The sequence below is a fragment of the Caenorhabditis elegans genome, chromosome V (assembly GCF_000002985.6).
Source record: "Caenorhabditis elegans chromosome V".
Lineage (NCBI taxonomy): Eukaryota > Metazoa > Nematoda > Chromadorea > Rhabditida > Rhabditidae > Caenorhabditis > Caenorhabditis elegans.
Genome location: NC_003283.11, coordinates 690,093 through 713,127, shown reverse-complemented (window position 1 = coordinate 713,127; position 23,035 = coordinate 690,093). Strand labels below are relative to the sequence as shown.

Below are 23,035 nucleotides of genomic sequence, written 5' to 3'. Positions count from 1 at the left end.
TTTAAAAAATTTTAGAATTAGTCTAACTTAAAAAATAAATGTTTTTTTTATTTTGCAAAAAAGGCTGAACTATTTTTGAATTCCCGCGCAAATGAGTGACGCCATTGGTTTACTTTTTCTTCTGTTTGAACTGAATTTGTCGTTTTTTCAGACATTTATCTGGGAAAAAAGTTGGTAATCGGAAAGTTTAAAATCGCTTGCAAAACATGATAGCTTTTTCAATTTTCATCGCCATTTTTTTCTGGCTGGCTCATTGTTTCTATTTCAAACGCCGAAATCTCCCACCAGGACCTACACCACTTCCTTTCCTTGGCAATTCCCTATCAATGATATGGGAGAACCCGGGCTACGAGTGTTTTAGACGGTGGACTAGAATCTATGGGGATGTTTTTACCTTTTGGCTGGGTGAGTTTTAGGTAGCACTTTGAAAATTCAATTTGATACTCCAGGAGACACACCCTACGTCGTTATTAGCTCTCTTGAAAAAATGAAGGAAACTTTTATCAAAGACGGAGAGACTTATCAGGATAAAATCCAATTTTCATTCACCGAGAAATTTCGAGGTGGAAGATTTGGAGTAATTGAGACAACTGGACACATGTGGAGTACTCATAGAAGATTTGCAATTTCTACTTTTCGAGATTTGGGGCTCGGCAAAAATTTGATGCAAGAAAAAATTCTGGCCGAGGTTGAAGCAGTGTTTCAAATATTAGATGCAAATCTGGGTGCTGAGCAAGATGTGCCAGAGGTGATATATAACGCTGTGGCCAACGTCATAAATCAGATGATATTTGGCTATCGGTTTGATGAATCGAATCAGAATGAATTTGAAAAGTTGAAGGATTTGATAGATATCCAAGAAAAATCATTTGCTTCCTTCAAACTTTGCGTTCAAGCTTTTGTACCAATTATGAATAAATTGCTGCCGGGAAAATCATTGGAAGATTTGTAAGTTTCTAATAACGTTAAAATTGATTGAGAATCGAAAACTTTGGTAAAAATTTACAAAAAAAAAATTTGACAATTTTCCGCGCTGCAAATTTTTGGCAATTTCGGCAAATTCCTGTTTTGCAGTTTTTTGGCAAAATTTCGGAAAATTCGACAACCTGTAGTTTAGCAAATTTTCACAATTTCGGCGAAAATTGCAAAACGGCAATTTCGTGAAATTGCCGTTTTGCAATTTTTTGCCAATTTCTGCAAATTACTCTTTAACAAAAAATTTGGCAACTTGCAGTCTTGCAAATTTTTTGCATTATTACAAAACCGAAATTGCCGAAAAATTTGCCCAAAATTAATTCTTTATAATTTTACCTTTCCAGTTGAAAAATCAAATCCATCCTACAAATTAAAAAAAAATCTTATTGCAAAGGTAAGAAAATTCTTAAAAATTAAAACTTTCAAAAAAAAAACAATAACAAAAGTTGCAAAAAAAATACATATTCGAAAAAAAAGACAATTTCCAAAATTGCCAAATTTTGGTCAAACGAGAAACTTGAAAAACTGCTGTTTTGCTACTTTTCGGCAAATTCGGAAAGCCTGTATTTTCTAGACTTGCCACTCACCAGATATGACATCGAAAAATGCATTTTAATTTTTTTTTGCAGGATCGCTGAAAAAAGGCACGACTATTACAACTTTTTCTACGCCCAAATCCAAGACCACCGCGCCAAAATCAATTACCAAGCCGAAGAATATCTTGATTACGCTGAAGCCTACCTCAAAGAACAGAAAAACCAGGAGCAAGGTGGTCTCGGCTCTGATTTGTTCTCCGACCAGCAGCTGGCTAATATGTGCTTTGACTTGTGGTTTGCTGGGCTCACCACAACTAACACTACAATAAATTGGACAATAAGCTATGTTTTGAACCACCCGGAAGTTCAAGATAAGATGCAAGAGGAGCTGGATAAGGTGGTGGGAAGTGATAGATTGGTGACAATATCTGATAAAAGCAGCCTTCCGTACATGAATGCGGTGATCAATGAGTCTCAGAGATGTGTAAATTTACTTCCCTGCAATTTGTTTCACGCAACTACTAGGGATACTGTAATTAATGGAAATATAATTCCAAAAGGAACAGGTGTTATTGCCCAGATTAGTACAGTTATGCTGGATGAGAAGGTACTTCTGAAAGTAATTTTTTTCAAAATTTCATATTTTCAGATCTTCCCCGACCCCTATAAATTCCAACCTGAAAGATTCATAGATGAAAATGGAGCACTGAAAAAGATCGAGCAGCTAATCCCATTTTCAGTCGGAAAACGGCAGTGCCTCGGTGAAGGGCTAGCTCGGATGGAGCTTTTCCTGATTGTCGCCAATCTATTCAATCGATATTTTGTAATTTCTAGATTTGAGCCGGCTTAAAATAATCTAAAATTTTTTTTTAGATCACACCATCCAGTGCTGGACCTCCATCATTGGAGAGAACCGAAATGGTCGGGGTATTCCCAAGAAAATTTCAGGCAATTTTGACGAGAAGATATGAATAATTATTTATTGTTGTGAAACATATTAATTAGATTTTCAATATTTATTTTTTATTTTTTTCATAGCAACTCCTGCTAATTTCTGAGCGTTTTTACGAATGTCTAGATGGAACTGCAATTGTGGTACTTCTAACACTTGAAGAATTTTGGCCAAAGAGCAATATCGTTGTAACTATAAATGATTCAATCACACAGCCGATAATTTTCAGATATGCATTGTAAGGTCCAACGTGCTGGAAAAAGTGAATACAGTTTCTCAAACCAAACTTTTGAAAAGTACATTAACGTCAAACATATATGAAGTTGGCCACAAAACTGCGCAGATCGCCGGAAGAATGTCAAATAGAAGAACCGTAAATGTGTCGAGGAGAGCTAGCCGATTTGCCTGAAAATTTCTCAAAATATTTAAAGCTCATAGGCATGCAGCCAGCCGCGTAGGCTAGCAAGCAAACTTTCTACCTTTGAAAGTTGATTGTTCGATTTATGTAAGCCCGAATGGTTCAAAACGTAAAGTTTCACCGATATCATTATGGAGAACACAACCATCACCGAAAATATTATCTGAAAACATTGTCTTACTTTTTCAAACTCTCTGCTCAAACCAACTCACGCCTCTGTGCATGCTCCAAAATTTAAAGAAACACTTATTAATGGCACATCCAAAAAATCGGCAAGCCTCCGGGATTTCCATGTCGTATGAGCAAATAACAAATAGCGCAAGATTCTCGGAAGCTCCGAAGCAGGCACCAACAGTGAAAACCAACCAATTCGGGACCCGCTCAATAGATATTCGGTAGATGCGTGGAAAATATAGAGCCATGACACGTTCAATAACAATGAAAAATGCGATTATAGATCGACAGGCTGCAATATTAGAGCACGGAAGAGCCAGATAGACAATGAGAAAATGAAGGTCTTGGACAGTGTACGGAAATATCAGAATAAGGAAGGTGAATCCAATGTATGAACATGCTGAAAATAACGTTCAAACCAGGGGTTCGCGGAATTTGGAAATTTTCGGCATTATGCCAGTTTAGAAATTACTGCACTTGCTGAAATTGCAGACTGCATAAAATTTCAAAATTTTTGAAATTTTTCGTCAGTTATCGCAATTGCAGAATTTTGGAATTTTCAGCAATGAGCAGTTTTTGTAATTGCTTGTATTTTTTCAATTTTCGGCAATCGGAAACTTTAGCAATTATCAAAAAAAATAAATAACATTTTATAACTATTTACATAATTTTTACATACTAAAACCAAAAAAATTTAATATATTTTGTTCTTATAATTTCGACGTACAGGCTAACCCATAGAAAAAATCCAACGCAAATCTGTAGTAAAATAATTGCATTTCCTCTCTTCGCTGCGATTTGTTTCTGAATTTTATACATTATTATTTATTTTAATTTTAATATACTGAGCTGCTCCGTAAACAAACTTACAGAACTATTCTGCAGAATAAATTTGCGTTCAACAAAACTGTTAAAACTGAACAGATAATGCCAATAAAGCAGCCAGAAATGATAATGAGTTCCATTTGTAAATTTGAAAACTGAAAAACTGAAAAAAAACGTATGTAAAATAATAAGAACATTTTAGAAAAGAAGGACTAAAAAAAATGAAAAATAGACTGAGCTTAAATATATTTTTTAAAATTAACTGTTAAAACTTCTTTTTTTTTTGGACTACTCTCCAAAAAAAACTACACTACTGCCCATAGCCACGTGCTCATAATATTTTTCTTGTCGTTGAATTCTAATCAATACGCCGTCAGATTAAATTAAGTTTTATTGTCACATATTGTCAACAAGGAAAAAAATTTCCATAAAGCTCTGAAAAAAGTGGAGCTTCAAAAAATTATAAAATTATGAGTTTTTAATAACCAAATTCAAGGCTAGTTATTTATAATATACATAGAAGTAATATTCTGATTACCACTTACACTGGTGATGTACTATGAAGTTCAAAAACCTTATGATTTATGAACAACATTTCAATGACAAAGTAAAACAAGAGCGAACTAACAATTAATTTCACCAATCTAGAATATTTGAACCAACAAGAAACAGAATGCAATTTATTACTGTGATCTGAACTACAAATCAATTTTTATTGATGAAAGTTAATTTTTTAAAAACTTACATTTTTAGCATACAAATTTCAAACTAAAACAACATAAAAAATAATAATTCTAACTTATAATTACTCTTGAAATCGCAGTAACTCTTGAAATCGCAATAACGGGTGAGTTTTTAGAAATTTTCGATTTTGAGCGCATAATAACGGACGACACAATAATTGTCTCTATCGAACATCCAAAAATTTTCAAGTAGAAATTGTAGGGACCTACGTTCTGAAAATGAATAAATTTAAGTTGTGTAGATATTGATTGAAAACTGAAAAAAAGGACTGCTAAACTAATGGTTACGACAATCGTAATTTTTGCGAAAAATTCAATCTGGAAAACGTCGCCGTACATTATATGCTCATGGGAGCCCTAGTTTTTCATTGTAAACAACTTACGTCAAAAGAGAAAATATATGCAATTGGCCATAAATTTCCACACACCGCAGGAATAATGTCAAAAATAAAAACCGTGCAAACATCAATTAATGCTAACCGATTTGCTTTTGACAGCATTTTATTAGTTACACCTAGTTGAAAATGGTTCAAGATGAAAAGTTTTGCGGCCAGCAAAATTGACAAAATAACAATAGTAGTGAATATTATCTGGAAGTTCGATATTTTTTTCAATTTTCTTTGTTTAGCCAATTACCGTTCTATGAACGCTCCAAAAACTATTGAAACACGTATTAATTGCACAACCAAAAAATCGACACGTCGATGGAATTTCCATTTGATACGAGCAAAATCCAAAAAGCACAAAAGGTTCTGTTCCTCCGAAAATTATTGCTCCTGAGATAACTATCCAGTTTAGAAATTTGAATTGCACTTTTTGATAAGTTTTGGGAAAGTACGCAGCTACAGTTCTTTCTATGCCAATTGTGAGTGCTATGATGGACCGGGTAGCGGCAACGTTAAAAAATAGCAGACCCAAAAGCACAATAAGAAAGAGGTAGTCTTCCGGAAAAAGTTCCAAAAGGAAACTGAACCCAATGTAGATAAAAACTGGAAAAAAAGCATTACAAAATTAAATTTCATAAATTGAAAAAAAAATATGGAAAACTTCAAACTTAGCTTAAAACTTACAAGATATTCCCAATAAAATGTCCAAAACAAATCGAAAATAAAACAGATGCATATCATTTTTCCGTTTGGAATTATTCCTAAAAACTTATTCTTATCACCCGCCAAGATATTGAAAATCTTACAAAACAAATTTGCAAATTAAATTTAAATTTAGTATGATTACAACTATGGCACACGCTAATCCAATTAAACAAGCAAATTCAATGAAAACTTTCATCTGAAATTTGAATGTTTGAGTCCAAAAATTGGCTGGAATAAATAATTACGTTGAAAACTAATTCTACTACAAAAATCAGTGCGCATACGTTGATCTCTTAGGAATACTTTGTTTTTAATCGTCTGGTAAATGTGGATAATTTTGAATTAGTGCTTGTTTCTGACTAACCAAAGGCCGAAGGAGTTTGTGATTTGGATGATAAATTACTTGTTTTTTCATACATCAGAACCAGTTTGTAATATTGATCCTGATGATCAAAAAAAGTTCAGGAGTTTAATGAAGCTCGAACAATTTTTTCGTTAAAAAAGGGTTTGACTAGCGGGCCCTGCGGGCCCGCCAGTTGTAGGGGGTGTAGGGCGAGTCCCCCAGTCGGACGTAGGTTCTCGGCTTCGCCTCGAACCTGTCAGAGGGTTCGTGACGATTGCAGTGAGCCATTGGGAGAAGAGGAGACCCACTCATATTTTGCTTAAAATCGAGCATTTCTATTCGAATCCCGAGTACCCACAAAAAAAATTGTCAGTTGGGGGAATCGAGCCAACGAGCAAAATATTCACAGACATACGCATTAACCACTCGGCCATGCGGGAGAGACCCGACACAGAGATGTAGGGAAGGAAAATTTTTGGAGGGAGTCGTCTTTCGATTCAGCTTTTTTCAATAACTCCAATTTGGGGAAAGACGTTCGAAAACCGTTTAACACTGATAAGTCAGCGGGAAAACGAATTTTTGAAAATTTTATTACAGGATTGTACTCATTATTGAATTCCCGAAAAGGAGAGGTACAGTTGAGGGTTATATCTTGTAAACTGGTCGATTTGTAGAAAAAAACAAGTTTTGGCCTGAAAATTTTTAAAAAATAATATCTCTTGACAGAACATTGCTAATGCCACGAAACTTCATCTTCCATTAGATAAAATCGAAAACTATGTATAAAAAATACATTCCGCAAAAGTTTAGTGGAAAAAATGTTCAGGGGACCCAGGAAACTACTCCCTCCAGTACTAAATTTTTGAATTATTTTTTTCTTGAAAAATTTTCCCACTGAACTTTTTACAAATTTTATATGTCTCGATGCGTATTGATGAGACCTACACGTCAATTTTTAGAAAACTGAAAAAACTTGTAAACTGACCGAGTTATGATGGAAAAAGTAGATTCGCGAAAATGGGAAAGTGTGCAAAATTTGGCACATTTTCGTCTTGCTCGGCCGACTCATAGAACTTATTTTAATTCTGAGTTGAAAATCGTGTTTAGCGTACTTTTTTACGTGGGGTAAGCAAAAAAAATATCAAAAAAGATAAAGTAGAACTTGAGATAAAGACGAAAAACGGCTTTTTACGCAAAAAAAATTTATTGGCAAAATGGCATTTTTCGGCCTTTTGTTTCATCACAACTTTTTGGCTTTTGCACTTATAAACTCAAACTTTTTTTCAAAAAACCAGTCTCTCTGAGTAGTATCTTGCACATAAATTTGAAACAAAACTGAGCAAAACCCGAATTTTAATTCAATTAAAACATGGTTTTTTTGGGGGTAAAAAGAGCAAAAAAATATTTTTCAAACTGGGGAAAGCCGTCCTGGGCTCAATTTTGCTCCAAACTAAGTGCCGTTTTTTGCTCCACAAAAGGGCAAGATATTTCTAATAGGATCTCAAATATTAGAGTATGTAGTCGAACGGCTCTGAAGTTATTAATGAAAACAGAGTGCTACATTTTTTCGCAAGCCAAAAAAAGTGTCAAAAAACGCGAAAAAGGGGCGGAGTCTGCACACTCGGCATTTATTAGAGGCTGCTTGGCAGAAAAAACACTTAAAGGTGGAGTAGCGCCAGTGGAGAAATTGCTTTAAAACATGCCTCTGGTACCACAATGACCAAATATCATAGTAAAAAAATTAAAAAATGTTTTCTAAATTTTATATGATTTTTTGAAAATTGAAAAAATCTCGAATTGCGTCAAATTCCCATTTGAATTACCGCCAAAATTTCGATGTTCGATGGAGCGCGCTTGCCTTTTTTGAATTTTATTCATCAATTTCGCTCATTTTTGGCTGATTTCTCACGTTTTTCTGTTGAATTTTATTAGAAATTCAATGAAAAAGTAAACATAAATATAAATTCTTTATTAAAAAGCGAGCATTAAAGCCTGAATATGTGAAATTGGTGATTGCAGGCTTAGAGTCATTGGAAAACGTTATTCCTTTGTTTTTCAATATTTTTAATAAAGAATTTACATTTATCTTTAATTTTTCATTAAATTTCTAATAAAATTACACAGAAAAACATAAGAAATCAGCCAAAAATGAGCGAAATTGATGAATAAAATTCAAAAAAGGCAAGCGCGCTCCATCGAACATCGAAATATTGGCGGTAATTCAAATGGGAATTTGACGCAATTCGAGATTTTTTCAATTTTCAAAAAATCATATAAAATTTAGAAAACATTTTTTAATTTTTTTACTATGATATTTGGTCATTGTGGTACCATAGGCATGTTTTAAAGCAATTTCCCCACTAGCGCTACTCCACCTTTAAAGGAGGGCTGACGGTTCCGACGATTTTGAACGTATATACCCAAAATATGCTCAAATAGACGAATTTCGTAATGAAATTGCTCAAAAGATTTTCAAAAATTTTTTATGGCCGTTCAAACCTTTGGAAAAATTACACCGGTATTTTAGCTAAAATATCGAATTTTGGCCACTTTTCTGTGTCACATCTGTCCGACGTTGAATTTTTTGGAATTACCAACTTTTCCGCATGTTTTTTGTATGTAGTTTATTTTATTTAATTTCGTTGATTAAAGTATATTGGAAGCCAATAGGTAACCAAAAATCTTCAAAATTGGTTACTTATCGGCTTTAAATGTACATATGTACCTTAATCAACAAAATTAAATGATATAAACTACCAAGATATGCAAAATATGCAGGATGATTAAAAAAAGTCAACTTCGGACAGAAAAAAGTGTAAAATTCGAGGTTTTAGCAAAATTCAGTGAAAATTTTTCAAAAGTTTTGAACCGCCATTAAAAAATTTGAAAATTTTTTCAGAACTTTCATTACGAAATTCGGTCCATTTTGAGTCTACACGTCCAAAATTTCATAAAAAATGTCTGGTCGGTCACAGTGAACGAACATCATGATTAAAAGTTCTAAAAAAAGTTCTGAATTTTTTGAAAATTGGAAAAATCCCAGTTTTCCCCTTAATCCTTTTTGAATTTCCGTTAATCGGTTTGATGGAGCGCGTTTGCAACATTTCTCTTGGAATTTGCTGCCAGTTAACTTAATAGTAAAAAGAGAAATACTTTTTTACTAATTGTAACATAAAGACTATAGCTGATTCACGTGTTTCGTGAGAAAATAAATTTTATTATTCGGCATTTATTGTAATTTGAAAAAAGGTTTTTTTTAGAAATGTTCGATTATCTATGGATTTTGACGCCAAAAGTAAACACGTTTACCTGGGCCAGCTTTCTTGGTGTTCAGAATGGGCACGATATGAATATTTGTTAGCAGAAATACAAAATTGCAATTCTAAATTCAAAAAGCAGTAACTCTCGAAATAGCAACAAGTCGTGAATTTTTCGAAGAAGTTTTTGACTTTGAACGCATAATGACAGTTGACACAATAAACGATTCTATCGAACATCCTATAATTTTCAGATTGCCATTATACGGCCCCACGTTCTGAAAGTAATAATAAGGACGAAGGCTTGCGATTTTAATTATTGTTACAAAATTAAAAATTAGAAAAAGGCTAATGTGTACATCAAAACTTACATCAAAAGCAAAAATGTATGCAGTTGGCCACAAATTCCCGCAAACCGCCGGGATTATATCAAAAATAAAAACCGTGCAAACATCAATTAATGCTAATCGATTTGCTTCTGACAGCATTTTATTAGTGACTCCTAATTGAAAATGGTTTAAAATAAAAAGTTTCACGGAGAGCAAAATTGATAAATTAATAATGATAGTGAATATTATCTGGAAAATTAAAAATCAATTTCAATTATTTGTTTTTTTTTAAGTTTACCGTTCTATGAGCACTCCAAAAAGTATTGAAACACGTGTTAATAGCACAACCAAAAAATCGACACATCGATGGAATTTCCATTTTATACGAACAAAATCCAAAAAGCACAAAAGACTCTGTTGCACCGAAAAATATTGCTCCCAGGATAACTATCCAGTTTAGATATTTGAATTGCACATTTTGATAGATTTTTGGGAAATACGCAGCGACAGTTCTCTCTACGCCAATTGCAAGTGCTATGATGGATCGGGCAGCGGCAACGTTAGAAAATGGTAGACCAAAAATTACAACGAGAAAGAGGTGGTGTTGTACGATGTCAGGAAAAATTTCCATAAGGAAAATGAACCCAATGTACATAAATACTGGAAAAAGGCATTAAAAAACTACAAACTTAGCTCAAAACTTACAAGAAATTTCCAATATAATGTCCAAAATAAATCGAAAGTAAAACAGATGCATGTCATTTTTCCGCTTGGATTTATTTCTGCAAAAACTTTCTTAATGTCCAAAAAAGATTAAATAAAAATCTTACAGAGCGAATTTGCAAACTAAATTCGAGTTTAGTATGATTACAATTATGGCACAAGCTAATCCAATTAAGCAGGCAAGTTCAATGAAAACTTTCATCTGAAATTCTGATTTAAAGCTGGTCGGAACAAAACGAAATCGCATTCAACACTGAATATTTTTTATTCAGAATTTAGATAATTATACTTCTGAACATAGTCATCACATATTCGAAAAACACATTTCGATGGAAATACGTTGATCTCTTAGGAATTCTTCGTTCTTGAATTGTCTAGCGGTCACAAACGGCACAATTTAGGAGAAAGGATTGTGTTCTGACTAATGATCGTTAGAACTTTGGATAATAAATTACATGTTTTTCATACATCAGAATATATATTTGTTTTCTTGATCCTGATGATCAAAAAAAAGTTCAGGAGTTTAATGAAGCTTGACCAATATCTGCAAGACTCACCAGTTTAACTGACATTTTCCTTTTTTACAGGGTGATAAAACATGTTCGAGCAACATTTCATCAGTCAGAAAAGCATATAGATTGATCTATCAAAAGTTTAAATATTCCAGCACAAGTATGAAATGACAAAAAAGATTGCGGTCAACATCTTTGGAGTTCACTTTTGGCGGTTTCTTTCTAAGTTCTTCCAACTTGAAAAAATAGAATAAAAAATTTGCAATTGATTTTTCTTTCAAATTTTTCAGAAAATGCCTTGTTTTAAGGTTACATGCGTTTCAACACAAATATTTCAAGAGGACCTAAGAGGACGACCGCTATGAGTTCAACTCTCCAACCCCGCAAAACTTATTTTCGGACGTTTTTATGAGATTTTTTTACCCGACTTTGGAATGCCCCATTTTTCCGGTTTTTGGCGGTTTACCCATTTTTCCCTAGATTTTTAAGAATTTCTGGGAATTTATATTTTTCTCTTCTGAGCAAATTAATGATTTATTGAACTTGTAGCAAATAAAAATGAATCGTACTCAAAATCAAGTCAAGTAATTTTTGAAGCGACGTGAATAATCACACCAGCGTTTGGTCCTTTTTTTGCACAGCAACAAGACTTCAATGATTTCTGCACTTCTAAGTTGTACATCAGAAAAATTACAGAGTTCGAGGAACAGTTAAGTGTGAGCAAAAATGGAACAGACGAAAACCATATGGGTTGGTCAGGCGGGACAATATATGGCAGAGTTTCAAAAGAAATCCACGTGGCCACATAGAAAATTGAGATGACCACAAATTGGAATAGGTACCTGGAAATAGTTTATTTCTTTGCTAGAAAAGTCTAGATTTCTCACCGAGCTTCTTGTTTCTTAGTGTTACTATGAATGTTATTCACCACATTTTTGTTTGCTCTCCGGATTGAAATTAACACAGACACGTAGCAAAAAGTGGATAGTAACGTGCAAAATATGTTGTAAACTAGCAAAATAGCGTTGGAGTACGAGTAAACTCCGTCGATACTCAAAAACATGTACGACATTATATCGATATCAACTATTATACTGAAACAAACGTAAAACATTATAGAGTTCAAGAAAATATAACTTACACGCAACATGGGAAGAAATATTGGGTGCATGCAGCTGAAAATGATGTCAGCGCAATAATAACGAAAAACAGGAAAAGTGTTCGGCGGAATGTAAAGATATAGTTTCGGTTTAAAGTGATTACGACGAATCTTAAGAGTGAAAATTAAATGATAAAACAAATATCAATATGAAAATACTAAAACTGTGCTCAAACCTCTTTTTTCGAACCTACAGTTTTCATACAGTAGTTACAACACTTATACAATAACTCGACATCCACTACATTACCTTGACACTGTCCCTTCTCTAACCCCAATCATAATCTGTTCGAAAGCTAAAAACCCATGCTTGCCAAAACCACAGTAATCCTGCAGTACTCCTACGGCAATCCTTAAGTTCTTCTACAGTACCATCAGACCGCTGCATTACCTTGACACTGTCCCTCCGCTCACCCCAACCCCTAATATGAACGAAAGCTAAAACCCCATGTTTGCCAAAACTACATTAATCATTCAGAAGTTCTACAGTACTCCTACATCTCCCCCACAGTACTACTACACATCTTTTCCAAAACTACAGTACCCCTACAGTACTACTACAATAACTCTACTTCGTCCCCCTCCAACCCCAACCCGAGTTTCTCTGAACTACAGTGATCCTAACCAAAATTAAATGAGGTCACCTGTTCAGAGCCATCACTGGCTGCACAAGACTCTCCATAAACCATCCATTTATGTGAATCCACCCAAGAAACACACTAAAACTGTTAATCCGGGCTCCGGAGAGAACATATCGCTGAAGAGACTATTTCAATTTGCAAGTATATTATCTTCAACTCACACCAAAAATAATAGAAAGAGAGCTGTGAAAGCATGCAACAAAAAGCTGTTGAAGATCGGAGATGATGTTGAAGAAGGCTATCAAATAGATTGAGCTTCTTTTTCCAAAAAATGCAAATCGAAATACTGGGATGAAAATTAACAGATTTAAACAAATCGAAACAAAGGAGAGGCAAAAACACGCCAGGCCGATGTGCCAGTTGAGAAGCATCTTTGGGCAATGGTCTAGACGAGTTATTAATTCAATGAGGAGGAGGTACTACGGAAGTATTGATGGTTTCCTGTCACAAAAAAACACGCGTGATCACCAAAGTCGTAATCAGCCCTGTGAGCAACTTGTATTGAAAATTAGTGAAAACTTCATTATCAAATTCAAAAATGCACAATTTATTTCAAATTCTTGGAATGTGCAATCAAAAAGGGGCCCAGGATCTGCAGGCAGAGCTCATTCTCACCCGCAGGTTGGAGGCAGGCGTCAGACCTTGAAACCGCTTCTGTTCTTCTCCCATGGAAGCCCTTTTTACAGTAAAAAATTCTCAAAAATGTTTTCCTATTTTTATTATCATATTCGGTCGAATCGATCCATTCTTGCAAAACATTTTTCAGCGCGTTGCCCCCTCTGCCTGTCTGCCACCTGTCAGCTCACTTACCGATTGTTATCTTTGCACTCTCGTCACTCCCCCTTTATTTGACCCTGTTATAATGTGACCATTTTTTTCAAATTTTTTAAAACTAACTCTTTAATGTTATATCTGAAATATTAAAAAAAAAACAAGACACATCAAGTGAAATAATAATATCGATTTTTTTTCAATTCTTCATTTAAAAGAAAACTTATAGAGAACGAATCATTTTTGAGTTTCAGCGCAAATGAAAACCTCGAATTGTCATTTTTGCATTTTCCAGCAAATTTTATTAATTTTCTTAAAATTCATTTTTTATGCACAGACGCTACTTCGTCTTTAAAGATCAAGTTCTTTTCTGCCACTAATTTTTGTGATCTGTGATCACAAAAAAGACAGGTCTGTTCACTGTGTAACATTGCGCAATATTAGATTGTTTGAGTAAAAGACATAAAAGAAAAACAAAAGGTAGACATTTTCAAAATAGTAGAAATTAGTTGTAATTTTTAGATTGTCTAACTTCACAATGCTACTCAATTCTTTGATATTCACTTTACTTTTCTGTTCGTCAAGCTCTCTGAATATTCTTGTCTACTCTCCTGCATATGCTGCCAGTCACAGTAATTTTTTGGGCAAACTGGCGGACACATTGACGGAACGAGGACATAATGTGGTGAGTTTTACATCTTCCATGATAATGTAGGAGTATTTTAGTTTTAGAGAAAATCAGATTACTGAAAAAAAAAATTCGACGGCATTTTTTGTTTAAGCCTACAATTCAAATTCGGGATTCTCACACAAAAAACATTAGGAGGAAATTCGGTTTTTAGTGGTAGTTTCTGTAAACGCACTTTGAACCCTTGAAAGTTCCTGAAAACTTCTGGAAATATAGGAAAAAAGACTCTAGACTCTACTAGAAAATTCCTAAAATTTCAGAAAAGTTAATAGTTTTTAAAAGGTTCTAGAAACTTCTGGATTCTTTTGGAAAATTTAAAAATCTTTTAAAAGCTCGGAAATTTTGCTCATAAATGGTTAATCAATTATAAAATGTTAAGACCTACTTAATGCCGGTAATGGACCCTGGAAAGCGAGACGAATGTATCGGAGTCAAATTAACGAAAGATCTGGTTATTGTGGAAGCCGATGAAGAAATGATGTCGCGTGAAGAGGGAGTTACGCTGGATGAGGAGATTATGGAACTTTATTGGAAATCTGAAATGGATTCTTCTAATTCTAGAGATGTAAGTTTTGAAATGTTATCTGGACCTGATGGTACATCAAAATCTGAAAAAAAAAACACTCATTTTAGAGATATTCCACTATTTTCAGATGTTCTCGTTTTTCAACAATGCCATGAAAGCTGCATGCCGTAATTTTCTCAAGCGACGGGACATTTTCGAACAAATGAAATCGCGTAACTTTGATGTAGCAATTGTCGAGCCCCTTTCAGTCTGTGGGCTTGGATTCGTGAAGGCTCTCGGAATTGAAAAGACAATTTTGGCTTCATCCTGTACTTTTTACGATTCAATTATGGATTATATTGGAGAACCATTGGATTTTAGTTATGTTCCTGCGTTATTCAGTGTGACTGGAGACGTGATGACTATGTCGGAACGATATGAGAATTGGATGGTGACTAAGGTAAATTTGGTGTTGGGTGAGAAATGTTTGAATATATTCCAACAAAAGTATAGCCACTTCCAAAAAAAGCTGTTCTCAGAAATTTTGAATTTCCCGCCAAAATGTGTCCCAAAAAATTTGATTTTACCGTCAACACTTCTCTCGGACAATTTGAATTTCCCGCTGAAATTTTTCTCACAATCAGAGAGTCCGTATTTCCCGCCAAAAAAAATTTATCAGAAAAATTTTAATTTCACGACAGTACCCAAATTACAGTAATTCTATAATATATTATAATAACTTTGCGGTGCTATGAATAAATCTATCAACTTTCCACATAAAAAATTATTACGCTCAATTTCCAGGAAATCAACATTGGTATTCATGAAAAGTTCGATGACGAAATGAAAAGCTATCGTGAATTTCTCGGGCAAGATCTTCCAGATTGGCGGGAACTTCTCTCAACCGCGTCAATTTTCTTTATCAACTCAAATCCATTTTTTGATTTTCCACGTCCAGTTCTACAAAAAACTGTTCCAATTGGTGGAATATCAGTTAACTTGAAGTGGATCAAAGAGCAAAAACTAACTAAAGACTGGGAGGAAGTCTTGGAAATGAGAAAGAAAACTGTTTTAATCTCATTTGGATCACTGGTAAAATCGGCATATATGCCAAAGAAATGGAGGTTTGTAATTAGAAAAATATCTCCCAAAAAATATATAAATTGCGCCAATTTTCCAGAAACGGCCTGCTCGATGTGATCAAATCAATGCCAGATGTCACATTTATCTGGAAATATGAAACCGACGATGTCTCATTTGCTGATGGAGTTTCAAATATTCACTTTTCAAAATGGGTACCCCAAACAGCTCTTCTCAATGATCCCCGACTATCAGTATTCGTGACTCATGGAGGACTTGGTAGCACAATGGAATTGGCCTACAGTGGAAAACCGGCAGTTGTCATTCCAGTGTTCGCCGATCAAATTCGAAATGCCAACATGATTGCTAGACATAGAGGTGTTATTTATCTGCATAAAAACTCTATGGAAAATGTGAAAGTTACTCGGAAAGCATTCACCGATGTTCTTTTTGATGACAGTTATCAGAAAAATGCAGAAAAACTGGCGAATATTCTGATGAATCAACCATATAGTCCAAAGGAAAATGTGATTAAGTACACTGAATTTCTGGGAGAGTGAGTTCATGGAAACTCGGCTTATCCAAATTACGACTGTTTTCTTGCAGACATGGCCCATTCCCCAATATGGATCCACACGGTCGTCATCTCAATTACTTCCAGAAAACATTCCTGGATATTTATACCCTTTTCGCATTATTTTACATTTTTGTTAGTACAATTATTATAGTTACTATCAGATTTGTTTATAAGTTCACCAGGAAACATTTTATTTTGGTGAAATCTAAAGAAAACTGAATAGGACTGGAATTGCTTGTCTTTCATTGTTTTCTTGTTTAGTATATTCGATTTGGGGATCTCTGAATAAAATTCTTTGAATTTCATTGAGTGGTGAAGATCTTCAACTTTAAATGTTTCTGTTTTTTCGGCAAAGTATGGTTTGCCAAACTTGGTGAAAACTTGAAAACCTGCAATTTGTTGTTGGCCAAAAAATTAATTTACCTCCGACTTATATTGGAAAGTATGTATACATACGCTAATTTCCGTATGCTATAAGTTTGGAGCATGTCGAAAACGTATAATAGGTGCTCCGTTTTTTACTTCCAATTTTTTATAGAAAGGTTCTTTTTTAATATGAACATTTCTAAAATTAACTTTTCCTAACCTTGCTATTAGGCCGACAAGAGTTCTAGAAAATCATTGAAAATCGTAGAAACTTTTGACAATTTTGCGTATTTAAATTTGAATGCGCGGAGGATATTGATTGCTAACTCTAACAGCCGAATTTTTTTAATACAACGCCCATGCAGACAGACATCAGAACTACTAACTGAACAGAAAGGAAATTTGGCGACATCCTTGACGACTACAAATTCAGAGAAAGGCCGTGCAAATGTGGAACCCAGGCCGTGCAAATGTGGAAACCAGAGAGTATATCCGCAAATATTTCCTTGAAATTTATGGCACTGACTCAATGAATTGTAATATGATTGGGACCTTGTTTCGTGTGAGATAAAATTACTGGTCAATAGCTTTAGAATTTTCAAGTTTCAGGGAGGATCTGGGGAAACAACGTTTCGATCATGGGCAGCTTTAATTATGGTGACCTCAGTATCAGTGGCGTCAATCTTCTCATTTTTAATCATGGCTAAGAAAGTTATTTTCCCAACTCATATCGAGCATGAAATTTTAAATTATTAACATTTCAGATAATGTACAAACTGAAGAAAATGACAGTGAATGCTAGCAAAAAAACAGTGAAGATTCAATTTGAACTACTACGAGCATTGATTGTCCAAACCGCCATTCCGATTTTTATCAGCTTTTCCCCATGTCTGATTGGCTGGTATAGTCCAGTTTTTGACATCCAATTGCCCAGGTATTTCTCGTTACAACGATCGCATGAGCGAGAAAAATTATTCCAGAGGATTCAACTACTTGGAACTTAGTGCTCTTGGAGTTTTTGCGTTTGTTGACCCGGTGGCAATAATTCTCTGTCTTCCGATTCTCCGGAAAAGAATTTTTTGTTTTAACCGTCACAATTCATCAATCGCGGTTAACGTGGAAGGAATTAAAGATTGAGGAATAACCTGAAAATTCTTGTTCTCTGGGGATCTACACGACAATTTATGCAAAATGCTACAGGACAAAATTATGTATATCAGAATAATGATTTAAATTTGATTTGATTTTACCTGTATATAATACAACGTTATTTTGTAAAATTTGCACAACTGCACCATTCATTCACCAATTTTTACAATACACAGATGCTATTTGGTTTGAAAATTTCAAAATAAAATTTGAAAAATTTTTTCAAACGAAGCGACAGACCAGAAGATGGAATTTCTGAAAAGGCCGACGAGAGTTCTAGAAAGTTACTGAAAGTCGCAGCAACATTTGAAAGTTTTGAGATTTAAATTTGAGTGCGCGGAGGTTATTGATTGCAAACTCTAACTGACCATTTTCTTTCAATCGGCCTTTTGAAACGCTGTTTTGGATTTGTCTATTTTTACAGTAACCTTTTTGTTATGGAAACATACAATACACATAGAGACAGACACCGGAACTATTAGATGAACAAAAAGGAAATTTGGCAACATCCTTAGCGACAACTAATTCCGAGATAGGTGTCTGTCTCAATTTGGCTTGGACTGTTTTCGTCAAAATATAGCACGAGTGATGCTCGACGAATGGTTTTTTCTTTACATTCCGCGACTTTTTTGCGCGCTCTCATTTCTGGTAAATCCTATATTTGTCTATCTTATCTTCTCTGAAAAATCTGCTAATTTTGGCAACTATCGATTTCTTCTCTTATCTTTCGCAGTATTCAACTTGATCTATTCAGTTGTGAATGTACTTGTTCCACTGGTAAGTAACAGAAAATCGTGAAGCAATTTTTTTAAAATTTGAATGATAAAATTTATTCAGGACATCCACAGCTATGGTTATTGTTGTTTCCTCACCGTCAGACATGGGCCGTTTTCTGAAGTTTCCGAGTTCAACTTTCACATGTTGGTCGGTCGCTGCTCTTTGGTGTCAGCTAGCTACGCAATTATCCTACTCCATTTTGTCTATCGGTACCTTGTGGTTCAAAAGTCAAGCCTTACTGACCGGAACTTCCACTGGTATATGACTATATCGGCGTTTGTTTTAGTATTGTATTTTGTAACATGGCACGCAATTTGTTACTTCCCAGGCCGTGCAAATGTGGAAACCAGAGAGTATATTCGCAAAGATTTCCTTGAGATTTATGGCACTGACTCAATGAATTGTAATATGATTGGGACCTTGTTTCGTGTGAGATAAAATTACTGGCCGATAGCTTTAGAATTTTCGAGTTTCAGGGAGGATCTGGGGAAACAACGTTTCGATCATGGGCAGCCACAATTATGGTAACCCTATTATCAGTGGCGTCTATATTCTCATTTTTAATCATGGCTAAGAAAGTTATCTTCCAAACTCAAATCAAGCAAAAATTATTAACATTTCAGATAATGTACAAACTGAAGAAAATGACAGTGAACGCTAGCAAAAAAACAGTGAAGCTTCAATTTGAACTACTACGAGCATTGATTGTCCAAACCGTCATTCCTATTTTCATCAGCTTTTCCCCATGTCTACTTTGCTGGTATAGTCCAGTTTTTGACATCCAATTGCCCAGGTATTCCTTATTAGAACAATCGCATCAGCGAGAGAAATTATTCCAGAGGATTCAACTACTTGGAACTTAGTGCTCTTGGACTTTTTGCGTTTGTTGACCCGGTGGCAATAATTCTCTGTCTTCCGATTCTCCGGAAAAGAATTTTTTGTTTTAACCGTCACAATTCATCAATCGCGGTTGGGGTGGAGGGAATTAAAGATTAAAGAATAACCTGAAAATTCTTGTTCTCTGGGGGTCTACGCGACAATTTATGGAGATTGCTACATGATACAGTTATATCAGAAACGCCGATTCGATAATTATTTGAAAAAAATTTGATCTCAAACATAATAAAGCGCTATTTTTTCATGTGTTCACTACAGCACTTTTCAACCACAAAATTTGACAATTGACAGATGCTATTTGCTTGGATCATATCAAAGTAAAAATGGAACAACTATTTCAAATAAAGCGATGTGTCAAATTGAACAGATCACAATTTCAGTTCATAGTCCATTTTTAATGAGTGCACAGACATCATAAGCAGTCAACCTGAACTGCCAGTTCACGTCTGACACAAATTTCTTGAACACTGTTATGAAGATTACTGAGAAGTTGACGAAACATTAAAAACTATTTCAGTCTTACTTTGTCATTATATTATTTAAACTTTTGTAGAAGCATTATTTTTAAAAATTGGTTTTTTGAATCCTTCCTTTATTTTCTTCGGAATTCTAAAAAATTCTTAGAAAACGGAACTATAAATGCTAGAAAAACAGTGACAAGATACAAGTCGCTTAGAAGTATTAAGAAAACTGCTCACAGACTTCTGACTGCCTTGTCCTTTTCTCATTTCCGTACCAGCGCTAGACACCTACCCACAAAAATTGTATTTTTCTACTTAACAATTCTTGTTATTATCACTTTTTTATTATTTTTGGTCGATAATTTTCTTCCCTCTTCAGTTCTCATTTGTTTTTCCCAGCAGAACATGATGGAATTCCCTCTGAAACCCTTCCTTGGCTTCTTATTCGGACTGCTATCAGGCATCAGTCTGATCTTAAACCTCATCACCATCATCGCGGTGTTTCGGCTGGCATTTTGTAAACGGAAGAATCCAGTTTACATTGTGTCGTTTTTCAACATTTTGTCAGATGTTTTTCAAGTGAGCGCGGCTACTTTCTACTCGGCACCGTCTATTATTACCAGTGTAAGTTTTAAAGATTCCAAATGGGTCTCGCCTCGATCTGTTTGCCGCAGGTCCAAAATTTTGGTCGCTGCACTATGATTAACTTTATTACTTGTAAACGCACATTTTTGCAGTCTTTCTTGACAAGCTTTTCCAAAACCAACACATTAAACACAACATTAAGCTCTATTTTTCTCTTCCTTTGGTACTTCGAGACAATTCTCCAGGTGGTCATGGGGCTCAACAGGTAAGTATTACGGGAACACAAAATTCTGAGAATGCGTATTGCGCAACATATTTGACGCGCAGAATTTCTCGTAGCGAAAACTACAGTAACTCTTTCAATGACTACTGTAGCGACAAAATGAATGAATCTTTTGAAAATAAATACAAAAATCGAGCCCGTAAATTGACGCAAGCGCTACAGTAGTCATTTAAAAAGTTACTGTAGTTTTCGCTACGAGATATTTTGACGTGAAATATGTTGCACAATACTCATTTTCAGATACGTGATAATTTGCCTGCAAAAGCATAAAATATTCACATTCCGTACTACAATTTTGCTCATTGTGCTTTCGATCCCAGTTTCTCTGGGTTTCATGTTCAAATCACAGTATTGGAATCTGTGCTGCACGTGAGTCAAATTGGTTTTTCGTTGAAAAAATGTCTCAAACAACTTTAAGATTTGTTTATGATCATAATTACCTCTCCTACTCGTACAATGTGATAGAAGGAGTTGCAAACTCGTCGAACAACTTTGATGTTCCTTTAAACGCTCTCAGCTCTGTGGTTTCGGCGTTTTTCTACGTTATGGTGAGTTTTTTGAGTTATTTTTGTCTACTTTCACAAAAAGAATGTTTCGAAACAAATAGTTTTTAGATATTCTGGACAGTTCACAAATCGACGCCCAACTCATCAACTGGTGAAGAGCAAAAATTACGGAGGGAGCGAGATGTCAAGTAAGCCTTCCGCTTAAAAGCGCGCTTTTTGAAATCGAGGTGCAAACGCGCTCCGTCGACAAAAGTTGAGTCTCATTAGGAAAGTTGTTATATATTTTCAGTCGATTTTTGATGAGTTTTAAGATGAAAATATCGTGTTTTTTAAACTTTGGCATAAGATTGTTAAATAGACGGCTTTGACGCGACTACCTAACGAGACCCAACCTTTTAAGGCGGAGCGTATGTATTTATCGGTGGGACACACTTGTATAGGGTATTTCAGTGGGGTGCGCTCCACGGGCCGAGCCTTTCGTAAAAGCTTATTCTCTCAGATACGCCTTCCAATTCTGCCTTCTTCTGATATTTTACATCTGCGCATGGTCCCTGTTCCGAATTCTGCCCCTAATCATCGCAAATCATGGAATCGAGTGGTTTGTGTTGATTCCAATGTTTTACACATTGAATTGCACTTCCAATGCAATAATTTATTTGGGATTCAATAGCGAGGTGAGATAATTGATTTAATTTAAAATGCAATTTAAAAATAATTTTGTAGGTCCAGGAAAACTTAAAGCCTCAAAAACTGCAATCCATTCTTCGCATTCTAAAATTTATGAAGCCTGAACCATCCTTTCAAGACGTCAGTTTGGCAAACGCGACGAATGCATCAAGTGTCGCTCCGATCCGCCACGTTGCACTACGATTTGTTCCAAAAAAAATTCACCAGCCATTTCGATCGATTGGAGTTCGAGAGGGACCATAATAATTTTTTAAGATTTTGCGTTTAAAAAAATTTCAAGCAGTCTCAAATTCAGAAATACCACAAAAAACAAACGCGCGAATTATATTTTGCGAATTTTCAACTTTTGAAGTATCGTCTTTTTGTCTCGAAACTCCGCCTATTTTTCCAGTGATTTTCTCCAAAATTTGAACTGCGACCAATCAGCGACTTGCTCCACCAACTTTTCAACCAATCAGAAGAAGTGGGCGGAGTGAGACGACACTGATTGGTTATAAAGTAGGTTTTCATTTTGGAATGAATTTAACGAAAATTGAAATATCACGTTTTACTACGGTAACACACAATTTTGAGAATGAAACAATATATTACCGATACAGAGCGTGTAGATAGTGAGAGAGTGGCAGACATCCGGGTCCCAAAGGGGCGGGGCGCGCGGAAGAGACGATTTGTGTCGATTTACGAAATTTTTCCCGTTGACAACATTCCGTAAATCGACACAAATCGTCTCTTCCGCGCGCCCCGCCCCTTTGGGACCCGGATGTCTGCCACTCTCTCACTATCTACACGCTCTGTATCGGTAATAATGGACACCAAAATATATCTCATAGCGAAAACTACAGTAGTTCTTTAAATGACTACTGTAGGGCTACTTGTGTCGATTTACGGATTTATCAATAGAATATTAAAATTAATCAGAAAATTGGAAAATAATACGGAGGAATGCAGGAAAAAATTCAAAAAGAAATTCATTTTGAAAACCGAGCCCGTAAATCGACACTACAGTAGTCATTTAAAGAATTACT

At 35.1% G+C, this 23,035-nt stretch overlaps 9 protein-coding genes across 11 annotated transcripts; 5 read left to right on the top strand and 4 right to left on the bottom strand.

Annotated features, from left to right (window-relative positions):
* The first annotated feature begins 145 nt into the window (after window positions 1-145).
* cyp-33C11 (CYtochrome P450 family) lies at window positions 146-2,675 on the top strand. Its single transcript, NM_070902.2, has 5 exons — window positions 146-405; window positions 450-948; window positions 1,605-2,118; window positions 2,161-2,334; window positions 2,385-2,675. The coding sequence occupies exons 1-5, from the start codon at window positions 207-209 to the stop codon at window positions 2,484-2,486; spliced, it is 1,488 nt and encodes a 495-aa protein (NP_503303.1). The 5' UTR covers window positions 146-206; the 3' UTR covers window positions 2,487-2,675.
* On the bottom strand, window positions 2,562-4,020 carry srbc-39 (Serpentine Receptor, class BC (Class B-like); the record flags this gene model as incomplete). Its single annotated transcript, NM_070901.4, has 6 exons — window positions 2,562-2,716; window positions 2,764-2,868; window positions 2,943-3,044; window positions 3,094-3,455; window positions 3,783-3,859; window positions 3,926-4,020. 6 exons carry the CDS (start codon window positions 4,018-4,020, stop codon window positions 2,576-2,578), a joined length of 882 nt encoding a protein of 293 aa, NP_503302.1. The 3' UTR covers window positions 2,562-2,575.
* A 654-nt stretch (window positions 4,021-4,674) lies between these two features.
* Window positions 4,675-5,910, bottom strand: srbc-38 (Serpentine Receptor, class BC (Class B-like); the record flags this gene model as incomplete). The annotated part of the gene is made up of 5 exons (NM_070900.2): window positions 4,675-4,836; window positions 5,007-5,213; window positions 5,260-5,612; window positions 5,694-5,770; window positions 5,816-5,910. The coding sequence occupies 5 exons, from the start codon at window positions 5,908-5,910 to the stop codon at window positions 4,675-4,677; spliced, it is 894 nt and encodes a 297-aa protein (NP_503301.2).
* Window positions 5,911-9,382: 3,472 nt separating this feature from the next.
* Window positions 9,383-10,568, bottom strand: srbc-37 (Serpentine Receptor, class BC (Class B-like); the record flags this gene model as incomplete). Its single annotated transcript, NM_070899.4, has 5 exons — window positions 9,383-9,592; window positions 9,686-9,892; window positions 9,942-10,303; window positions 10,349-10,425; window positions 10,474-10,568. 5 exons carry the CDS (start codon window positions 10,566-10,568, stop codon window positions 9,446-9,448), a joined length of 888 nt encoding a protein of 295 aa, NP_503300.2. The 3' UTR covers window positions 9,383-9,445.
* An 890-nt stretch (window positions 10,569-11,458) lies between these two features.
* srx-5 lies at window positions 11,459-13,049 on the bottom strand (the record flags this gene model as incomplete). Of its 2 annotated transcripts, NM_070898.1 has the most annotated exons (5): window positions 11,459-11,720; window positions 11,766-11,972; window positions 12,020-12,148; window positions 12,682-12,794; window positions 12,840-13,049. In NM_070898.1, 5 exons carry the CDS (start codon window positions 13,047-13,049, stop codon window positions 11,459-11,461), a joined length of 921 nt encoding a protein of 306 aa, NP_503299.1. The 2 variants fall into 2 exon arrangements, with proteins under 2 accessions (NP_503299.1, NP_001300259.1); NM_001313330.1 differs by lacking the exons at window positions 12,020-12,148; window positions 12,682-12,794; window positions 12,840-13,049 and having other exon boundaries at window positions 11,766-11,950.
* Window positions 13,050-13,971: 922 nt separating this feature from the next.
* ugt-29 (glucuronosyltransferase) lies at window positions 13,972-16,603 on the top strand. Of its 2 annotated transcripts, NM_001383270.2 has the most exons (6): window positions 13,972-14,134; window positions 14,517-14,702; window positions 14,791-15,102; window positions 15,447-15,766; window positions 15,823-16,278; window positions 16,329-16,603. In NM_001383270.2, exons 1-6 carry the CDS (start codon window positions 13,988-13,990, stop codon window positions 16,516-16,518), a joined length of 1,611 nt encoding a protein of 536 aa, NP_001370778.1. In that variant the 5' UTR covers window positions 13,972-13,987; the 3' UTR covers window positions 16,519-16,603. The 2 variants fall into 2 exon arrangements, 1 of the variants encoding a protein (NP_001370778.1); NR_132482.1 differs by having other exon boundaries at window positions 13,988-14,134; window positions 15,823-16,518.
* Window positions 16,604-17,113: 510 nt separating this feature from the next.
* On the top strand, window positions 17,114-17,802 carry srj-52 (Serpentine Receptor, class J; the record flags this gene model as incomplete). Its single annotated transcript, NM_001313063.1, has 4 exons — window positions 17,114-17,227; window positions 17,275-17,376; window positions 17,430-17,599; window positions 17,646-17,802. 4 exons carry the CDS (start codon window positions 17,114-17,116, stop codon window positions 17,800-17,802), a joined length of 543 nt encoding a protein of 180 aa, NP_001299992.1.
* Window positions 17,803-18,402: 600 nt separating this feature from the next.
* On the top strand, window positions 18,403-19,587 carry srj-53 (Serpentine Receptor, class J; the record flags this gene model as incomplete). Its single annotated transcript, NM_070896.3, has 5 exons — window positions 18,403-18,591; window positions 18,652-19,020; window positions 19,068-19,169; window positions 19,215-19,384; window positions 19,431-19,587. The coding sequence occupies 5 exons, from the start codon at window positions 18,403-18,405 to the stop codon at window positions 19,585-19,587; spliced, it is 987 nt and encodes a 328-aa protein (NP_503297.3).
* A 770-nt stretch (window positions 19,588-20,357) lies between these two features.
* On the top strand, window positions 20,358-22,253 carry srx-4 (G-protein coupled receptors family 1 profile domain-containing protein; the record flags this gene model as incomplete). Its single annotated transcript, NM_070895.1, has 7 exons — window positions 20,358-20,573; window positions 20,687-20,799; window positions 21,058-21,186; window positions 21,236-21,365; window positions 21,432-21,511; window positions 21,823-21,997; window positions 22,047-22,253. The coding sequence occupies 7 exons, from the start codon at window positions 20,358-20,360 to the stop codon at window positions 22,251-22,253; spliced, it is 1,050 nt and encodes a 349-aa protein (NP_503296.1).
* Between the last annotated feature and the right edge of the window lie 782 nt (window positions 22,254-23,035).